At 39.5% G+C, this 22,524-nt stretch overlaps 2 protein-coding genes across 2 annotated transcripts; both read right to left on the reverse strand.

Moving 5' to 3' along the window:
• Positions 1-12,574: 12,574 nt before the first annotated feature.
• Positions 12,575-13,591, reverse strand: LOC122044165 (trigger factor-like protein TIG, Chloroplastic). The gene is made up of 3 exons (XM_042604697.1): positions 13,509-13,591; positions 13,343-13,426; positions 12,575-12,772 (listed from the first exon to the last, which is right to left on the reverse strand). Exons 1-3 carry the CDS (start codon positions 13,584-13,586, stop codon positions 12,575-12,577), a joined length of 360 nt encoding a protein of 119 aa, XP_042460631.1. The 5' UTR covers positions 13,587-13,591.
• A 222-nt stretch (positions 13,592-13,813) lies between these two features.
• On the reverse strand, positions 13,814-15,463 carry LOC122044166 (F-box/LRR-repeat protein At3g48880-like). Its single transcript, XM_042604699.1, has 3 exons — positions 15,445-15,463; positions 14,192-14,465; positions 13,814-14,108 (listed from the first exon to the last, which is right to left on the reverse strand). Exons 1-3 carry the CDS (start codon positions 15,461-15,463, stop codon positions 13,814-13,816), a joined length of 588 nt encoding a protein of 195 aa, XP_042460633.1.
• Between the last annotated feature and the right edge of the window lie 7,061 nt (positions 15,464-22,524).

The raw sequence follows: 22,524 nt of genomic DNA on the forward strand, positions 1-22,524 counted from the left end.
CAACCATTGTTCATTTGTTCTTGAACGTGTCGAAGCTTGGTCAAAAACGTGATCAGCAACGTTGAAGTATATGAATTAGTTTCTTGAGATGGCTTCACGTTCCAATCAGCAACGAGCAATCCAACATGAAGAAATTCATGTTTCTGTTCACGAGCGGCGTGGAGTCCTTGGGCGACGGGCAACGGAGGTTGAAGAAAAATAGGTCGCCGGCGCTAGGGCAGAGGGAAGAAGAAAAGCTGCAACTCCCGGCCGGTGGTGGATCAACTTCAACAAGCGAAGCGGAAGGAAAATGGCTCGAGGCATCGGTTGGGGAGGAGGAGGCTTCGGCGCTGCTCGGCGTCGCGAGAGGTGAGGGGAGAAGAAGTTCGGCGTGCGTGGGAGCTAGGGCACGGCAATTTAGCTTTTTATAATATAAACTTAGGTTTAGATAAATTAAAACCTAAGTTTATTCCTCAATCAACTGCCATATTTTGAGTATTCCAAACGGACCTTTTCCAAAACCTATAATTTTATCCTCTCAAAATATGTCATACGAGTTCTGATTAAATCCTAGAAAATTTTTAAAAATTCCTGAAAAATCTAATAAGATTATTTGTCAAATAACCCTATTTTTAATTATTATTTTATTACCGTATTTTACAACAAGAAATACTGACCTTGTCAAGCTGAAAGGTACCTAGAGTGGTGATTGTTACCTCCTTTTCATCAAATAATGGCATAAGCTCTGGTTCAGGTGAATGTATAACTTCATGTAGTGATTCTTGGGTCCTTGCCTCCATAGCACAAGTCCCTACACTTACATCCTCTATTCTTGGTGATTCTTGGGGTAATGCTTCCAATAAGCAATCCCCTACACTTATATCTTCATCAAATAAGCCTTCAGTTCCTGCATTATTCACAACATCTAAAGCAACAATATTAGTAGAATCATAAATTTGAACAACTACATCATCATCACAAATAATACTAGAAAAATTTTACGAAGAAATAGGAGTAGGGTCAGGCCTGACAGAATCTCTACTTTCCATCTCCCTACTGGAGTTTGTGTTTGTAACTGATTGATGGATGATGCAATTTGATCTAACTGATTTGATGCTCTCTCATTTGTTGCATAACCTCATTGAATTTCTATGTTGACTCTACAAATTGTACTTGTGCATCCTCATACCTGAAATGTGAATAATCCACCCAATTAGAAATATAGGTATTAGAAAATGACTCATACCTATTCTGCAGCTCCATAGGTGAGTAGTACTGATATTCAAGCTGATAGAACTCAGTCTGAAGCTGATAGTAATGACTCTCCCTCCTACCTCCAAAATGCTGATAATATAGATCCATGGTCAAATAGATTTCCTGTTCTTACACTGACAACTAGCAAATAAAATCAGAAGACTCAGGAACATATAAAATCAAACACATGGATATATGAAAAATGAAAACAATTGAAATAGAAATTTTTAAGTTTTCAAAATAAAGAACAATCCTAAGATTATCAAACACCGTATATTTTCCCTGGCAACGGCGCCAAAATTTGATAAGCGAATTTGTCACACCCACAAATCAAATTAACAATTTATATCCAATGAACCCCTTAACTACACAATGATATTGTAATAACGAGCCCAGGAACGAATCTCTCGAGGAACTAACAGTAGGATGGTAATCTAGGATTGTTTGTTATTCCTATTTTTTGGGGTTTTAATATGGAAATAGAGGTTGTTTGGTTCTAAACTTAATAAATGAAAAGCATAGCAAATAAGAAACTAATCTACTGCAGAAATGAGATCTAACTAAATGCCAACGATTAATCCACAACACATTGTCACACTACGCCATGGGTTTTCATCATCAACACAACTATACAAAAGAATGGAATAGTAAAACATAAATGAAGCTTGATCTTAAGCAACCATTAAATTTGAACTACATAAAACTAAACTACTCAATAGTACTGCAATCTAATCTAAAGCAAGATTAACAACAACTTCAAACTCAATTAAAACTAAATTATCCAACACACTTGAATTCAAACAATTAAGCTAAAAAGAACTACTATTACTGAATCCAAATAACACTAATTGAAATCTAAATCTATCAACAATGAAAAGAATGCATAAATGAAACCTAAACCATCTCCACACCAAACCACATTACATAGAGACTTCTCCTTGCCGTCACACAAGGAAGATCAATGAAACCTCACTTCAGCAATCGGGGAAGACTATCTCAGCAACTAAACTTAGCTCAACCTTCACCAGTACCATAGGAAACCTCTCCGAACGAAACTGATGAAGATTGGAGCTTTCAAACTCGAAAAATCTGTAATTCTGAGATCTGAATTCTCTGGATCTATTGGATGGTAGATGATGGTCGAAATGTCGTTGAAAGCGATCCAGTAGCAATGGAGGAATGTTGCCAGTGCTCTCTGATGGGAAGCAGAACCACTGATCGGAGGAACACCTCCAAATTAGCGGCAGCAAAAATAGAGGATCGCAAAATAGAATTCTCTCCATAAGAACGCCTTAGAGTGAGGTCAGATGGCCGGAAGCTGGTCGCAAGTATCTAAGAACATCGTCGCCGATAAAGATGGTCAAAAAATGGAGTTGGAAGTGGAGAAGGGGTCATAATCACCGAGATGCACCGCGCGACATGAAGCACTGTGCTACGGAGATTGACGAAGACAAAAGCTACTGTAGCTTCTCATTTAAATCAAATCTAAGATCTGAATCGACGACTGTGATTGATTTGGATCTTGATCAATAATGAAAAGTCACTTAAAATCCGATCCGAAGGTATTGATCTTGATCAAGGGTATGGATCTACTCTTCCTTAGTTCAGATGGACCAGATCTTCAATGGATGGCTCGGATCTCTTTTGTTCTTGATGAACGGTCCATAATGTTTCAAAGCTTGATCTTCTCGTTTAAACTCCGATTCGAGCACAAATTTGGTTCGAATAAATCCAAATCCAATATCCTTTGATGCCTATAAAATAAGAATCAAATATTAGCATCAAATAACACAAAAATAAGATAATTTGTAATTAAGTACAAGAATAATTACAATGCATGAAATATAATGTAAATATAGGTTCATTCTGTGAAAACAACATCAAACCATGCATGTATGAATCAAAATAGGATAGTAAAATCATGGTTATCAGTTACCATCCCCTAGGGTTTTTCACCTACCTAATCACAGTTAGGACTTTCCATCACTTAGGGTTACCGCCCCTAGGACCTAGCGTTACAACCTCCTAGGGTTTTCCACCTGCCTAGAATCCACTCGGACTTTTGCCTAAGACAACTTAGGACTTCCCTGCATTCTCAATCAATCTTGTTAGATCACAAGATAACTTAACTTTGAACCCTTTGATATAATCAAAACCCAAGTTCAATCGTCTGATGCTTCCCGCACCAACACAAATTGTTGCAAGGAGATACAAAAGTATTAGCTTACTACCAACAAAAAATGATGAATAGAAAATCATAGACCAACCACTAGTTATGGGGGATTTCATATTTGGAATAGAGATAGGCTCTATCATAGGCATCGAAGCTTGAAGAAATAGAAGTATACCACGGGGCATAAGACTCCTGGGCTATGGTAGAACAAATCTTAGATAGAAAGTGAATAACTTACTGAATTGTCTGAGATTCAAGAAAGAAGGAATGCAGAGCAATGAAGAACACCAGAGAAAATAGACAGAAGAAGGTAGGTCGTCAAAGAAATGAACTCAAAAGGAGGAAGGACGAAGGGCGAAGAACTCACAGCACCTAGGGTTTTATAAAAAGGGGAGTCTAATTGCCACCGTTATATTGGAACGATCTAACTAGGAGGGTCAGTGATTTGCTAAGGGGGGTGTGCTGTTGTGTCATACGAAGAAGGAAATGTTAGAAGACATTGTAGCAAATGAGTAGTGGTGCCACGTGACACTCACTTATAATTGGGCATTTATGAGTGACATAATTGACGCTTTTTTAAAAAATAAAAAGCCTTTTCGAAGGTCTTTGGTACTCCCTCCTTTCTAAATAGTCACTTGTCAGTGAGCGATTCTTTAAAAAATCACCAAGTGTCTTCAGTATGGGTGAGAGTATGAATTGTCGGATGACCCTGGTGAGAAGGCAAATGTGCACAAAATAGAACTTTAGTCCAGTCAGTCGTTTACATCTCCTTCAACTAGATTTGAAGGGGATGCTAGTAATACGGGTTATAACGAGCAGATCTCGAAGATGACATGGTGGTCAAAGTCAAGATAAGGTGGAGGTCAAAGTCAAAAAGGGAGAGGGCGCTTCCCATGATTTTGTCAATTGCCCCACATTAAAACTCTAGGGTCCTGCCTGAGTGGTTACAAAGTAAGACACTCGAATAAAGTCGATCAGCTATGAAACTGGTCGGATATAAGGACTCTAGTGTTTTACTCTAGAAGTCAGGAAATAATGTACCCGATTAGTCAAGTAGTCAACCAAGTGCAAGGGAGCCCGACCCGGTGAAAGCCTGACCGAGTTATAAGCACTTGGCCTTATAAAACTCTCAGCGTAAGACTAGCCAAACAAAGGCCAATCAAATATAAGGCTCTCCATCTACTCCTGGCTGGTCAAAGACTGGATAGGTTTAAGGACACTTGGCCTTATAAAACTCTCATGTAAGATTAGTCGGACAAAGACCAGTCGAACATAAGGTTCTCCGTCTACACTCGGCCGGGTAAAGACCATGCGAGTTTAAGGACACTTAGCCTTATAAAGCTCTTAATATAAGACTGGTCGGACAAAGGCAGGTCGAACATAAGGCTCTCCATCTATGGCCGACCAAGTAAAGACCAGGTGGGCTTAAGGACATTGGGTCTCATAAAGTTCTTAGTATAAGGTTGGTCGGATAGAGGATGGTTGAATATAAGGCTCTCCATCTATGCCCGACCAAGTAAAGATCGGGTGGGCTTATGGGCACTGGGCCTCATAAAGTTCTTAGTATAGGGTCGATCAGACAAAGGCTGGTCGAACATAAGACTCTCTATCTATGCCCAACCAGGTAAAGACCGGGCAATCTTAAGGACATTGGACCTCATAAAGTTCTTAGTATAAGGTCGGTCGGATAGAGGCTGGTCGAACATAAGGCTCTCCATCTACACCCGACCCGGTAAAGACCGGGCGAGCTTATGGACATTGGGCCTCATAAAGTTCTTAGTATAAGGTTAATCAGATAGAGGTCGTTCGAGCATATGGATCTCTGTGTACGCCCGGCCGAGCAAAAATCAAACGGACTTCAAGATACTTATCCTTAGGAAACTCTACATATATGTTCGGTTAGGCATAGGTCAACTAAGTTTAAGTTACCTAAAATAATGCTCTAACATACATAATTTATCATATGACTTCTTGAATGAAGGTTTGGCCTATTGAGGGCACTGTATTAGTCTTTGAATAGATCTCTGTGGTATTTAACATATGATAGAGTAGATTGATACAATAGCAAGTAATATGACCGACCTTGTGGACTGACCGAGATACATTCAACAGATAAGCAACAGACAACATTCTAACAGCTTGGCAAAATTATCGAGGAATATTCTTTTGAGGCATTCTTTGAAGGTTATTATGTTTCTCATATTAATTGTAGCAGCATATTCTCTTAACCGCCTCAATAATGGCGTGAAGAATAAACAGCGAAAGAGCTACATCTATGGGTAGGAAAAGATTCCTCAGGCTATCACTATGGAACACCTAAGTTATACTTTTTTTCATCTGCTAACAAACTATGATACCAGGGACCATCTTATGATTGCGGAGGTTAGGTGGGGTGATATAAAAGGGGGATCCTCTCAATTGGCAAGGTACGCAAACATATGCATTTGAGCCCTATTTTCGTGCAAGCACTTTTCCTACTGTTCTTCATCCACCTTCAGGAAATCGTACTGACTTGAGTATCGGAGGACCTAGCCAGGGATCCCCACCGTGGTCTTGGGTCATTAACGATTTGTTGGATTATCGGATTGCACGCAGGATCATTGAGGAGTTCCATCACTAGTTAAGGGAGTCTTCCACTAGTCAACAAATCATTCACCTGAGCCAACGTGCCATCTCCCTAGCCTTCAGACAGGATCACCAGTGAAGATACTGGCTATGCCAAATATCACGGCTAGGAAGGAGGATCACCACAAAAATGGTTCAGACCATGCCAAATAACATGGCCAGGAGCCAATCCATGCAGATTTCCAAAGCAGAAATAAACTTGGCCATGCCTTGAGGCACGATCATACCTCCAAAAGTCACAAAAATCTCAAGATTGAAGATCAGGTTATGCCAAATGGCATAACCCAGAAGTAGGGTCGTCTCAACCATTCTTAAGACCCTAGGCGGAAAAAATTAAGGTCTTAATATTTTTTAAAATAATAAATATTAAAAATATTATTAGAGAAATTTAATTTTATTAGTAAAATTTAAAAGGACAATTTTATACATTGTCAATGATTATTTATGTAATTGAAAGTAGTGACCAACTAATCGCATATGAATAACTTTATCTTAGTCCAACCTTACTTCTTAATTACTAAAATTTTAAAAATAAAAAATATTTTATGTTAACTAATTTGACAAAAAATAATAAATTACTGTAATATTATTAATATATATTTTAATTGCTAGTTTAAAAAAACTATCAATCAATTTTAACTTCGATAAAGGAAAGTTTTAACGCAGTGGTAAAATTATTATTGTGTGACCTAGAGGTAATAAGTTTAAGTAATAGATATAGTCACTGCATACAATAGATCATTCCCAGAATACCTTATTAGTGAGAACTTCGTAAACCAAGCTGCCTTTTTATCAATTTTAACATTGATAAATTATCAATCAAATTTATTTAGCCAAAAATATTTAGCTAGTAAATATCAATGACGAATTATTAAAAATAGGAGTGCCCTAAACTCTAAACCTTATAAAAAATATCAATTAAATATAACCAATAAATATTTTAAATTTATAAACCAAACTTAATTTTGATTAGTAAATTAAATTTTTATCAATAAAAAATTAAAAATTAAGAACCAAATTTTAATAAAAAATAAAATAAATTATCAACTAAATCTAATTTAACAATAAAAAAATAAAATTATTGATGAAAATAAATTTTCACTAAAATTTATTTTAGTCATAATTTTAAATATTTAATATTCAAACTCATATATTTTTAAATTAATATATATAGGGCCCTATTATATATATATATATATATATATATATAATTTGATGGGCCCCAATATAATAGGGCCCTAGGCATAGGCCTTAATGGCCTATGCCTTGAGTCAGCCCTGCCCAGAAGGCTAAATAGAGCAGGATCTACTCTAGCAGTGCCATTTGGCACAGCCAGAAACCAGAGATAGCTCTAGCCATGCCAAATAGCACAACCAGGTGCTAAGAGCCAGAATCAACCCGGTGCTGGCCTTGCTAAATGACACAGCTAGATAGCCAAAGAATGGTTTGGCCCATGCTGAGAGGCATGGGCAGTGTCCCTAGGCATGACCACCCCATGCCCTCTCCTCTATATAAGGGGCACTTCATCCCCTTTGTAGGGGAGGAGCTTCCAAGGTGAGAGGAGACCGACCCTTTAGGTTAAATCTTTACACCCGGAGTCATCATCTAGATGATCTGAGGTCATTCTACTGCTCCATCCTTGTTGATGCTCCAAGATCTATATCCAAGGGCTTCACTCGACATCAAAGGATAAGCTTCTTCTCCCCTTCTTTTAGGTTTTCAAAGTTTCTATCATGTTGAATTCTTGGATTGTATATCTTTCAATCATGGAGTAGATCTGTATTATTCTAGAATATAGGGAGTAATTGTAATGTATGGATGATGTAAAACTCTATGGAATTGCTAATTTCCTTGTTTGATGAAGCTTGTATGACACTTGTTCATTTGATGAAATGCTTGCAAGAAGGATTTCTTTATGGACATGAATTTATCTATCTAGTTTGCATTTATGTATGCATAGATCTCATTTTTGCACTAGATACATTGTTGTGTGTCTAAATCTGAGCGTGAACCTAAAGTTTTATTGAATAGATGCATAGATTATTATCTCTTTTGAGTGTATGTTCCAATATAGCTTGGCATGACTTTAGGATGCTTGTTTAACATTGAGTATCTAAGGTAATTATCCTTCTATATGGATCATAACCTCCTAAGGGAGAATAATTCTATGTAGGATGAGTCTTTCACTTAACCTAATGGGCTTTCCCTAATCATATGCTAAACATGAGAGCCAAACACATGGATCGGTCGACCAAACAGTATTACATCCTAGGAACAATGTGAGCAGTGATTTCTAGATAAATTTTACCCACCAAGCAAAATAGCTCACATGAGGAACTTAATAGCGAGTTTCAGATAGACAACCCTAGAGTTGTTATTTGAAGCATAGGACAGTCCCAAAGCTCTGTAATGAAAGAAAGCTTGCTGATCGGTCGACCAAACACATGGATCGATCAACCAAACGATCATCACATTAAAGGTGTAGTAAGTGCGAATCTCGTTAAATCTCAACGAACAGGGAAGGATCATGTTCGATCGATCGAAAAGAAGGATCGGTCGATCGAACCCTTAATGGTCACTAAATGTCGAAAATCGAATCAACATCAGATCTCAGCGAAGATGGAAGGGAGCTAGTTCGGTCGACCGAGCATAAGGATCAGTCGATCGAACTCGACGATTCTTATAAAAGAGAGCTCGAGGTCTGAGGCTGAGTAACGCATTTTGTCGGTTTTGAAGTTCATCTCTATGCTAGGTGCTGCTGTTCGTGCTACTGCTCTACAGCTTGTCTACACGCAAGCAAATGCTTCGTTCAAGTGTCGACCGAGCTTCAACTTTTATATATTGTCGGTATACTTTTATTTTTGCATTGTACTTAAATTCATATAAGATAGTAGACTGTTACTATCTTATATGCTTGCATCTTGTACGCACTGCTTCTTTCTGAGGTTTTTGGAAAGAAGAGATTTAGTGGATTGTCCATCAGTGCGATCAAGAATCGCATGCCTTGGAGTAAGAGTTGACCTAGGCTCTGAACCAAGTAACCGAACATGTTCTCTACTTTTCCGTTGCACGACTTTGATTTAAACAAGTAAAAGAAAAGTTTTTAAAAGCATGATATTCACCCCCCCCCCCTTTATCGCACTCTTTCGATCCTACATTTCCTGCACACTTTGTTCAACACTTATTAGATCACAAGACAACTTAAATTTGAACCCTTTGCCATTATCAAAATGCAGGTTCGATCGTCTGGTGGTTTCTGCACCAACACTCCCTTCCTGCAAGGCATATTAGTCCACAAATAAAATATATCCTGCAAAACAAAGCTAGCATAATAAAATATGAATAATAAATTATTTGATAGCCTTTGGATTGTCCAATTCTGACTTTCAGAGTTCTCAAAAACCCTAGGTCAAGCTGACGCCTACTATTCCCGTAACGGGGAACGCGTCCTCACCTACTCCTCTCAGGAGAAATTACCTTTTTGCCAGACCGGTCCTCCAAACTATCTGGACTTTTGCTTAACATCTGAGACTTTAGGTCTTCATGTTAAACGTCCACTCCACGACCCGTATAGACTTCCACCTGGTCCGCGACCACCAGGATCTTCACTTAGAGTCCTTAACTCTAGGATTTTGCCCAAAGTGCTCGACCCACTAAGTCTTCACCCAATCACTCGGATCAGGACTTTGTGCCTAACCGTAGCCAGGACTTTTCACCTGCCTAGAGTCCATTAGTACTTTTGCCTAAAACAACTTACACTACAACAAAATCGCTCATAGACATCGGTTTTCCACCGGTGTCTATTTGATTTTCGACCGATGTCTATGAAGCCGATGTTAAAAGTCTGACATTTTAGACATCGGGTTAAAACCGGTGTAGTATCACTTAACGACACCGGTCTTCGAATCGGTTATTAACCGGTGTAGTATCACTTAACGACACCGTTTCATCAACGGTGTAAAATCAATGTAATATTACTTTATAACACCGGTTTTACATCGGTGGAAAACCGATGTAATATGTATATATTTTAACAGCACAGATTTATTTTAAAACCGACAATAACAAAAAAAAAATACACAAATATTCACAAATTGTACAAATATTCTTCATTCAATAATATCCATAAAATACACAAATATTCACAAATTATATAAATAATCTTCTTACAACAATATCCATAAAATACCCAAACATTCTTTTTACATCAAAAGCGATACATGTGACAACACAAGGGACACCATTGACGCAATACCTGAAGAACAAGTGATACACTGCATGCAAAATAGCTGAATAGCATAAGAGCAGAGCCTTTAAGCCAGGCATCGCCTTTCTCGGGACTTTCGAAATGAAGTTGGATCATAGGTGAAGTAACAAAGGCCCCCAACAAAATGACCTTTCCAAAATGTGAAGATCAGGGAACCAGTGATGCAGAAGATGGCCCCTGCAAGCTTGGCCCTCCCTCTTACAGTCTTCAAGTTGAGCTTTTCCATCCTGAGCAAAAAAAGACCAAATATAGAATGATATTTGAATGAACTAAATTCACTGTAAAATTACTTGGAATTAATATCTGAATCAACCTCAGTACAATTGCCAATAAGAAAGTAAAAGCAGGAATGACATTGCCCAAGGCACTGGCAACAGTTGGAGAAATGAGATGGAGTCCAACGTAGTATACATTTTGCTGAATTGTTATACCCAACATAGCAAGAATGAATATTTTTAGCATGACACCAAATGAGAAGCTGGGTCTTCGATTCCTACAACCATGAGATGAGTTTAAAAACATTCAATTTGTAGTCATATATCTTATTCTCAACAATTCTAATGAGACATGCTCCTTGAACCTTTCGAGCACATAAGCAAGAGGAGCCAAGATGAGCATGGCAATAAGGTGCCTGTACACTACGAAGACAAGTGCACTTAGTCCTTGTCCTAATGCAAGCTTGCCGAGGATGTTGGATCCAGCATACGTGAACTGGGACACAATCATATAGAAGTATGGAGCACATGCTTTCACAGAGGCCATGATCTCCTCACCAAATTGTTTGTGACAATTTTTATTGTCCTTGGTTCTTTATAAAGGAAGAAAATCATATTGATTCTGTCAAACAAACAAGTCTAAGATAGACAAATGCTTTGAAAGCTAGGAATAGAAAAAAGATGAGAGAAAAGCAGGCAAACAAGTGCCAACAAGCTACATCAGACTCCTCTAACTGTTGTATCATTTTCTCCAGCAAACAGACAAATAAATCATCTTGTCGACAAGATGAAGACGACTAGGGAGAAAAGCAGGCAAACAAGTGCACTTTATTCTCGTCGACTAGGGTTTATGGAATTGAACAAGAAGAAGAAATCAGGCATACCTTTGCTATCAATCTCGTCGACATGGCTCTCCTGACCTTTGATTTTGATGTTGAACCATTTTTTGATGAAGGCCTTAGACCATGATGAGATTATACTATGTATAGCCAGCCGTGGTTATATTTCTTCAAATTTATTAACATATAAAGCAGTGGTATTCAAATTGTTCACACATGATATCTTCTATCCAGCCCTGCTAGACACGCAAGTCATATATAAAAATTCAAAGAAGATAAAAATTGTTCACACACGCAAGTCATATCTCCTCATGAATCTCTAATCTGGAAAGGTCTGGCTCCCTGGATTCAACTACCATTTTCCAGATTTTTCCACTTCGTGAAACCAAAGGGAACTTGGACAACAATATGCAAAAATTGAAAAGGAAGTTATGAAAAACAATATCAAGATATGTCTGCAGAGCCAGTTTAAGAATGTATACCTTGTGCAATAGGAACGATTGGCCATCCACATAAATAGTTACATCCCCAGCAACGTCCGAGAATATCCTACACAAAACAAAACGACATTTCTTTATAGAGGAAACGCAACGATGTCACAATTCTAAAGATGCTAAGAACGATACCAAGTCATCAGACTGGCTATTCTCTTTGTCATTGAAATTAAAGAAAGAAAGGCAAAACTACAGGATAATCTCATGAAACCATCAAGAACCATAAAGATTTGAAGCGAGAAGAAGAGACAAGTTTCAGGAAAAAAAAAAGAAGAGGTTTTCACAAAAAGAGCATTTGCAATAGATGTCCTTCAAAACCAATTAAACGATCCATATATAGTAGGAGATAGAGCTAGCGTAAAATGATCCATATAGTCGACCACACCTAGGGATAAGGTTTGGTTGTTGTTGTAAGGTGTAAAAGTGCACCATACTAGCTTTAGTCTTGCATGACATGCACGCTAAACTTTCCAAACCTACTTGTCGCGCCAACTCAAGACTAGATTAACCTAACCTAGCCCATTCATTTCTAAGCCGACGTGATATTAGGCATGGAATGTGGGCTGGCCACATCTCGCTCAGCCCATGCCCATTGCCACTTCTAGGGATTGGCACTTAAAACAATAATGACATTGAAGGTAATTTCTACCAATTAAAAGATTTATGCTAGTGGATTAATAAAAAAAAGTATGACAACAATCTCTACCCGTTATTTCAACAGAAATTTGTCATAATATTGGATGGATAAATGACTGCCTTCTACTACAAGTTGGCAAGCTAATGTTATGTTCACGTACGGAAGACATAGCATGTGGAAGAGTTTTTTTCAAAGTTGCCTCAACTACAGCTTGTTGAATGTTCTGTCTACCAATGTAGTTTAGAAGAATATTTTCTGGAACTTTCTTTCCCTGCCGAAAGCCAGGAACCTGTATGAATAAGGTTTTTTATCAGGAATTGCATGGCATCACAACATACTACTTCAATAATGAGTATTCAAGAAGAAAAGGTAGATAAAGGAATTAGAATCTAGTACTAGAGACAGAAGGTAGAAAAAGAGAAGAAGCTTCCAGTGACATTTAAAAGGCCATTTTTACTTAGCATGGTCTTCCCTCAACTTTAGTTCAGCATAGAAATGACTAAACCCCAGTACAAGCAATTCCAATCATGCTTTAAGTGGAAATAAGTAAATAACAGGTACTGGAAAACATAACTGTCAACAAACTTGGATCGGATGAAAAGATAAAAGGGGAGAACAATATTGAATTCCTTGACATTCCAAAGAAAGAAAGAAGAAATATAGATTAGTATATGTCAGAGCCCAGAGGGCTTAGTAAAAGTTAGGTAGCATATTCAAATTTTTCTGATTACTATAGAGTGATAATGATCAAAACAGAAAATGGAAAATAATTTAAGTACAAAATTATCCTACAGATGAATTCCTATTCATCCTGTAACAGTAATAGACCCCTTAAATGACTGCATACTGAAAATAATACCTTTGCCTTCTTAGAAAATTCATCTAAGACTTCTCCGTAACATTCTTGGCTTATTGCTGGAGGAACTTCTACGCTTAACCTAATCTGCAAATAAGATGAGCTATCAGGGAATTGACATAACCATACTTCCTGGACAAATTGATTCTCGTGAACTTGTAGGACTAACAATCGATTGAATGCACTCAGGCAAGGGGAAGAGAGATAGCAAGAAAGCTATAGCCTTGAAGCAAGATTGCCTCTTCATTTCAATTGCCAGATGAACAAACAAACATATTTCCAAATTATACAAGAAGATAGGTAGAAAGTAAGAAAATTATAGCCTTGAAGCAAGACTACCACTTCCACTTGACTATCAGATCAATTAGAAGTAAAAACGATTTAGAAGGTAGAAAAAGGAAAGGTACAGACAGTGGAGTGAGGCCCTTTGGTCTCCGTCACAATGAGGTTGGCTGGCAACCTATCTTTCGTCTTCTAAGCAGCGGAGACACTAACTTGGGCACGGAAAGGCCCCGGGTTTCGCGAGGTAGGTGAGTGAAGGCGTGGGAGGGAAGAGGTGGCGAAAGACAAAGGTTTGGGGAGGGAGATGGGGATAGCAAAGGACAGATTGCAGGAGCGCGAGGAAGAGAGGATGGGCGGGGCGAAGATGCCAACTATCTCCATCTCCAGATGCTCCAGATCCTTCCACCGCCGCACCAGCTCCGGGATTCGAAGGTCGTCCTCCAGCATCAGGTTGTCCGGCAAAGCCAGCGCCTTCAATCTCAGGCATCTGCGCTAATAATCGATGAGCAAATTCGTCGAACAGGTAGTGAGCGATGAGGGCGACAAAACCAGAAGGAGGCGTAGACTCACTTGACAGAGGCATAGGCGAGGTCGTGGATGGAGACGGCAGAGGAAAGGGGGAAGGCGAGTTGGTCGACGATGCCGTGGGAGCAGTGGAGGGCGAAACGGAGGAAGGCGGAGAAGGAGAGGGGGGAGTGGAGGCAGTAGCGGAGCGCAAAGGCGCGGGAGAAAGGGCTCCAGGGCGTGAAATCGAGGGAGCGGAAGTTGAGGCGGCGCCAGCAGCTAGGGTCGAGGGAGGCGCGGTACCAGGACTTGCAGACGAAGGGGACGGCGACGGCGAGATCTCCGAGGGCGAGGCGGCGGAAGGGGAAGAGGGAGATGAGGCTGAGGTTTAGGTTTAGGCTGAGAGAAGGGGCACGATATTGGTTTAGGTTTGGAGGGAATTTTGTGAAGTGTTGTAAATTTTGGCCGGTGAAAAAATTAAATTATTTTTTTTGTTCATTAACACCGGGTTTTAAAAACCGCTGTTAAAACCGGTGTCTATTAACAAAAAAAAGGCGCTCATAGACACCAGCTAAAAAACCGATGTCTATGAGCGAAAATCTGCGCTCATAGACACCAGTTTTTAGAAAAATCGGTGTAAAATACTCAAAGACATCGGTTTTTGCTTAAAACCGTTGTTGTTCCACCGATGTCTATGAGAGTTTTTCTTGTAGTGTTAGGACTTTCTTGCAAGCTCATTCACACTTGTTAGATAACAAGTTACCTTAACTTTGAACTCTTTGTCATAATCAAAATACAAGTTTGATTAGTTGGTGCTCTTTGCACCAATAGTTAGTAACTACAAGATATGTATGCAGATATATCTCCACAGATACACCGCGCATCATATGCAAATGAGCATGCATGCCACATGGTCACCCCCGCCACCCCTTAAGACACCACGACCCCTTTATGGTCAAGAGGCTTGGATATGTGACAACTGTACTACCCTCTAGATACTAATATAGAGTAGCCGAGGTGGACAATTCGCTAAGTAGTTATCTAACTACATAGCATCAGGGTCCCTGACTACTCACATCTCTAGCTCCCTGACTACTGTACACTCCATACCTACTACTCACAAGTGGCCGAGGTGGACAGAGTATAACACTGAGCGACCAAGTGAGCACAACAAGACTAGCTCCAAATGACTGATAACTCTCTCACACCACAAGGGAGACTTTGGTTATTAGCATGCAGTGCAATGATGAGCATGATGTAAATAATCATGATACAGACATAGTCATCATCAATGCAACACTTCAATCCATCATAAATACCTCCAGTACAATGATCCATCTAACACCTATATCTATAGGTATGGGTAGATCCAACTAGTGTCTACTAAACAACAAATACAATAAGTAGCAACACCAGACACGTACACACCATACACGTAAGCACCTTACAACGTAGGTATAATCAACACGATACCTCTAATATCACACCAAACACATAAGGTCATCAACATAAGCATTATCGACATTGTTCCTCCAATAGTACATATCAGACACATGTACACACAACATATATACAATCAACATGATTCCTCCAATAGCAAACACTGAACATGTGTACACATACAACATGCAAATGGACAATCAATCAGGTGACTACCACAACATATACCAATCATGTGTAACTCAACATCAAATGCATAATCAGTATATTAACTCAGTCAATAAGATATCCCCTATTATACATACTCTACATGTATATATACAACAGAATATATATATCCAAAAGATAAGACTGTATCTGAAATAAATAGATCATCTTAAAGGTCAAGAACAAGTATCAAGCAAGATAACAACATAGATAGATTTAAGGTAAAGCAACCTAATCCATAAATCAAAAACAACCATGCACTAAGTTCAAAGAACTAAAAAGGCCAAGGAAGATATACCCACCTTTATCTGTCGATCGTGCTAAATAATCCCACATCAAAACGCTAGTCTCCAATCAAAGTCCTACAAATCACACGATGAACAGTTTAGCTAATCACATATGCAACAACTGGATAAACCCAAAACTCAATCCTAATTCAATTAGCTAACCATGTTTAATTTCCACCTAATGATCCAATTCCAATTAAATGATAAGTCTATCCTTATTCTAATGATCAATTTCTTAATTCTCACCAATCAATCATGAAAAACCCAATCAGCTAATGATTCCATTTAACATCATCATTTAATCCATGTACCAACTACAAACATAATGAACTAATAGGATGATAATCAATCACAACTACCTTGGATCTAAGTATCCTTAAGCATTCCACCAAAAAAATAGATTAAATAACCCTAATCAATCCACAATCCAAATATACAACTCAATTACATCTCAACAATCCTCAATTAACATAATCATCCATATTCCATAATCAATCAACACTAATAATGTTGGGTTCTTCGGGCCGCGAAAACCGCTTTTCGCGTCGCGGAAACCCCGAATCACCCAAGGCCAACGGATCCGTGCAAGGAAAACCGAACGAAAATTATGAGTACGAGTTTAAAACTTTAGATCTACTCCTAGATCTATGTGTTAAGAATTTTACCCTTGAAGCGTGCCCTCGCAAATCCCGCTCGTCCAACGGTACGCCGGATCTCGAGAGTGTCAACGTAGACACTCCTCTAATGATATCCACACGAACAAGGAGTGTCTCTCACACTCAAAGGATGGAGAAGAGAGCCCCAAGTGTGCTAGCACTTTCTAAAGCTCTCGGATGGGATTGGAAAGGAAGAAAAGAAGAAGATACAAAAAGGAAATCTTATACACTCACTAGTAGTATCCTCCTTTGTGACCTTCACTCTTCCTAATGCTCTTGGAATCAACTCAACCATCTTCTCCTCCCATGAAACCCACGGCAACCAGTAGCTAGGAGGAAGAAAGACAAGGAAGAAGATAATTGCATCAATGCACACATAATTGCCACAAAATCAAAACCCCTCCATTTGCATTAGTGTGGCCGGCCACACAATGTAACCCCCCCATTAATGTGGCCGACCACATTAAAGCCAAGGGGAGGGTGTAACCCCCATGAGGTGGCATGCCTCATGAGGTGGAGGTGATGTGGCAAGGATGAGTCATCCTTATGATGTGGCAATACATCAAGTCAAACTTGATGTTTCAACTTCTATTTGGTCAAGTTAAAATTGACCAATTTCTTCCTTGTTGAGTTAAATCCAACATTTGATTCAAGTCAATTTCAATTTAATGAATCTCAATTCATTAATATAAATTGACTCAATGAATCAAATTTAAATTAGACTCATTCAACAATTGAATTTAATTGAGTCTAACTCAATAAGTCTAATTTGAATCCAATCTTTGGTGCATCATATGAACCTAATCAAATTGGTTCATCATATGAACCCAATCTCCATCCATTTGTTCTTTGTGTGTGACCCAATAGGTTCTTGTAACGTTGGTAATGTTTCTAAACTCCTTTAGAAACATAAGCAATGAGCGGCATCTAGCAATACATCATTGCTACCCAAGTTACAAGAAATGTTGAGATCCAACATCACCTTGTGACTACTAATTGTGACTCCTCACAATATGTGACATTGTCCTTCTATCCTAGACATCTAGATTGATCAATATGAGGCATAGACTATGTCATCCTCTAATCAATCTAAATCTTGAACTCCAAGTAGACTCACTCGATCAAATGAGCTCAACATCTAATGTTGACTCATTTGGGCATGGCCATGCACTTAGTGGTCTCACTCTATCAAGAATACCGATGTCGCTCCCGTCATATGGGAGGGATAGATCCCATCTACATCACTCACATACCTCTACATAATTCGTTATATACCCAGTAATCGCCTTTATAGTCCACCCAGTTACGGGTAACGTTTGACAAAACCAAAGTACATAACTCCTTATGTAGGGATCCATGGTGACTTCAGGTCTAAGGACTAATAGTCATACTAATAGCCACATGAGAAAGTATATGACACTCATATAACGATCCATGATACTTTCTCATGGCGGGTCATTCAGTATACATTCTCCAATGTATACCCATGTGTCAGCTTGATATCTCTATATCCATGACTTGTGAGATCAAGTCATCGAACTGGCCTACATGCTAGTCTTATTGCATTAACATTGTCCCTGAATGTTAATACTCGACTAGGAATGATTTAGAGTAGTGTTCCCTATATCATCTCACTATCGATTCAACTAATCGATTGATATAGGTATGAACCTTCTACTCAAGGACGCTATTATACTTAGTCTATTTGGCACTAATACAAATAAGTATAATAACCAAACAAATGCCTTTATTAATATACAAGAATATGATACAATGAGTCCATACAATCATCAAATGATTGGCTCTAGGGCTCTAACTAACAATCTCCCACTAGCACTAGTGCCAATCAGTATAGGCTCTAAGGCCTAATGACCTAGTGTGACCATCATGCTTTCTCTGTGCCAAAGCCTTGGTCAAGGGATCTACAATGTTAGCCTCTGTAGGTACTCTGCAAATCTTCACATCTCCTCTATCGATAATCTCTCGAATGAGATGAAAGCGCCGTAGTATGTGTTTGGTCCGCTGGTGTGAGCGAGGTTCCTTCGCCTGTGCTATAGCTCCATTGTTGTCACAATAGAGGTCAACTGGGTCAGCGATGCTAGGAACCACCCCAAGTTCAGTGATGAACTTGCGGATCCAAACTGCCTCCTTGGCTGCCTCTGATGCAGCAATGTACTCGGCCTCTGTTGTAGAATCAGCTACTGTGTCCTGCTTCGAACTCTTCCAGCTCACAGCACCACCATTAATGCAGAATACGAACCCTGACTGCGATCTATTGTCATCCTGGTCGGTCTAGAAGCTAGCATCACTGTAACCCTTTACAGCTATCTCATCATTGCCTCCATATATCAAGAAATATTCTTTAGTCCTTCGTAAGTACTTAAGAATATTCTTGACCGCTATCCAGTGACTTTCACCTAGATCTGACTGGTACCTGCTCGTCGTGCTCAAAGCATACGAGACATCAGGTCGAGTACGTAGCATGGCGTACATGATCGATCCTATGGCTGAGGCATAAGGGATCTGATACATGCGGTCTCTCTCCTCTCTAGAAAAGGGACCTTGAGTCTTCGAAAGACTCACGCCATGTGACATCGGCAGAAATCCCTTCTTGGAGTTCTGCATGACAAACCGTAGGAGTACCTTGTCAATGTATGTACTCTGACTTAGGCCAAGCAATCTCTTAGATCTATCTCTATAGATCTGTATCCCAAGAATGCGGGATGCCTCACCTAAGTCCTTCATTGAGAAGCAACTCCCTAGCCAGGTCTTGACAGACTGAAGCATAGGGATGTCCTTCCCAATGAGTAGTATGTCATCCACATACAATATGAGGAAGACAACTACGTCCCCTACAACCTTCTTGTAGACACAAGGTTCATCTTCGTTCTTGATAAAACCAAACTGTTTGATTGCATCATCGAAACGAAGATTCCAGCTCCGAGAAGCTTGCTTTAGTCCATAAATGGACCTATGCAGTTTGCATACTCTGCTAGTATGCTGTGGATCTACAAAACCCTCAGGTTGTGTCATGTACACATCCTCGAGCAGGTTTCCATTCAGAAACGTGGTTTTGACATCCATCTACCATATCTCATAGTCATGGTAGGCTGCAATAGCAAGCATGATCCGAATGGACTTAAACATCGCTACTGGAGAAAAGGTTTCATCATAGTCAATACCATGAATCTGCTTGAAACCTTTAGCTACCAAGCGACCCTTATAAATAAGTCCATCCATGTCAGTCTTTCTCTTAAAGACCCACTTACACCCAATGGGTTTTACCCATTCAGGTGGATCAACCAAAGTCTATACTTGGTTGGTGTACATGGATTCCATTTTGGATCTCATGGCTTCTAGCCATTTCTCGGAATCTGGTCTCATCACAGCTTCTTGATAGGTGGTGGGCTCATCCTCTATGAGCACAATGTCATCATGATCAGACAAGAGAAATGAGTATCTCTCAGGCTGACGACGTACCCTATCAGACCTGCGAAGAGGTATGCCTACTTGAACCGGTTGTTGTTCCTCAACTCCTTGTGGAACAACATCATCCACAACACTTTGTGGTTCCAGTTCAATTTCCATCGAGGCATCAGTGCTATTGTTTGCATCTTGAACTTCTTCAAGATCGAACGTGCTCCCACTAGTCTTTCTAGAAATAAAGTCCCTTTCTAGAAAGACCCCAGTCTTTGCCACAACTACCTTGTGCTGACTGGGAATGTAGAAGTAATATCCCTTAGTTTCCTTGGGATATCCGATGAAATAGCACTTGTCGGATTTGGGTCCTAATTTGTCTGAGACTTGACGTCGTACGTAAGCCTCACAGCTCCAAATCTTCATGAAAGACACCTGGGCATCTCTCCCAGTCCATATCCTATATGGTGTCTTTATCACGGCCTTGGATGGAACTCGGTTGAGAATGAAAGCTGCCGTATCTAGAGCATAGCCCCAAAGGTATGTCGGAAGATCTGTGTGACTCATCATAGATCGTACCATATCTAATAGGGTACGATTCCTCCTTTCGGATACACCATTCCACTGTGGTGTTCCAGGAGGAGTGAGTTGGGATAGAATCTCACACTCAGCTAAATAGTCATGAAACTCATGGCTTAAGTATTCACCACCTCGATCTGATCAAAGTATTTTAATACTCTTGCCAAGCTGGTTCTGTACTTCATTCTTGAATTCTTTGAACTTTTCAAAGGATTCGGACTTATGTGTCATCAAGTACACATAACCATATCTACTGAAGTCATCAGTAAATGTGATGAAGTATCTATAACCGCCTCTAGCAGCGACATTGAAAGGGCCACATACATCACTATGTATAAATCCTAACAAATCAGTCGCTCTCTCGCTGTGCCCACTAAAGGGAGTCTTGGTCATCTTGCCTCGTAGGCATGACTCGCATATCTCATATGATTCAAAATCAAATGAGTCCAACAAACCATCCTTATGGAGTTGGGATAAGCGCTTGTCATTTATATGACCTAAGCGACAGTGCCAAAGGTAGGTTTGGTTCATGTCATTAGACTTGAACCTCTTGGTATTTACGTTATAGATAGGGCTCTCGAGGTCTAGAATATAGAGTCCGTTTATCAGAGGTGCACTACAATTGAACATATCGTTTAAATAGACGGAACAACATTTGTTCTTTATTATAAACGAAAATCCTTTCTTGTCCAAATAAGAAATTGAAATTATGTTCTTAGTCAAGGCAGGCACATAACAACAATCATCTAATTCTAGTACAAGCCCAGAGGGAAGAGATAGATGATAAGTTCCTACAGCAATAGCAGCAACTCGTGCTCCATTGCCTACTCGTAGGTCTATCTCACCCTTTGTCAATGCCCTGCTATTCCTCAGCGCTTGTACATTAGTACAAATATGCGAAGCACATCCGGTATCTAATACCCACGATGAAGAGATAGAAAGGTTGACTTCTATAACATGTATACCTGAAGTAGAAATCTTATTTCTCTTCTTCTTAAAATCTTTCAGGTATTCTTTGGAGTTCCTCTTCCAGTGCCTTGCTTGTCCTTGATATAGGTGACAAAGATGTTCAACCATATCGTAAGCACCCATCAACTCATGTTGCTTCTGAAGCTCAGAGTTCATGGTCGCGAGCATAAGACAGGACACATCTAATGCGTCATCTTGATGCTTCTTGTAAGCATCCCGGTCAGCTCGCGTGGCAGTGGCAGGAGGAGCCTCCAGAATGAGCTGCTCCAGAACGTACAGTTTACGCTCTTGGGTGAGAACTATTCTCAGGTTCCTGTACTAGTCCAACAAATTTGCTCCGTTGAGCTTGTCCTTCTTAAGGACATAACGCAGTGAGAAACAGTTCGTATTCGACGTCATGGTTATCTACAACAGAAAATTTGCAGAAATAAATATCATATTCTTTTAAAATCATTTAATTAGGCCTTTAATTAAATGATGCTCCCACTAAATTCTATAATTCTTGTGGGACAAGATCCACATCATACTAACCCTTGAGTTAGCTTTGGCTAATACGCCCAAGGCTTAGTATGATCGGTAGGTAACGATTACCAATTACATCTCTATGCAACTCTTGTTTATAGGATCAAGATCCATATTTATATTAAAACTCGAGTTAGCTTTGGCTAATACGCCCGAGAGTTAATATAAACGTGATTTTGTCCTACCTTTCCAACTATTGGAAGAATGCCTATAGTTGACTCGATCCAACCGAGTAACTAGGTATACTCAATCTAATTGAGTTTGTATTTACCCATGCGTTGATAGGCGGGACCAAGATTGTCCCTCCGTACCCTACCAAGAT

The sequence above is a fragment of the Zingiber officinale genome, chromosome 2A (genome assembly GCF_018446385.1).
Source record: "Zingiber officinale cultivar Zhangliang chromosome 2A, Zo_v1.1, whole genome shotgun sequence".
Taxonomy (NCBI): Eukaryota; Viridiplantae; Streptophyta; class Magnoliopsida; order Zingiberales; family Zingiberaceae; genus Zingiber; species Zingiber officinale.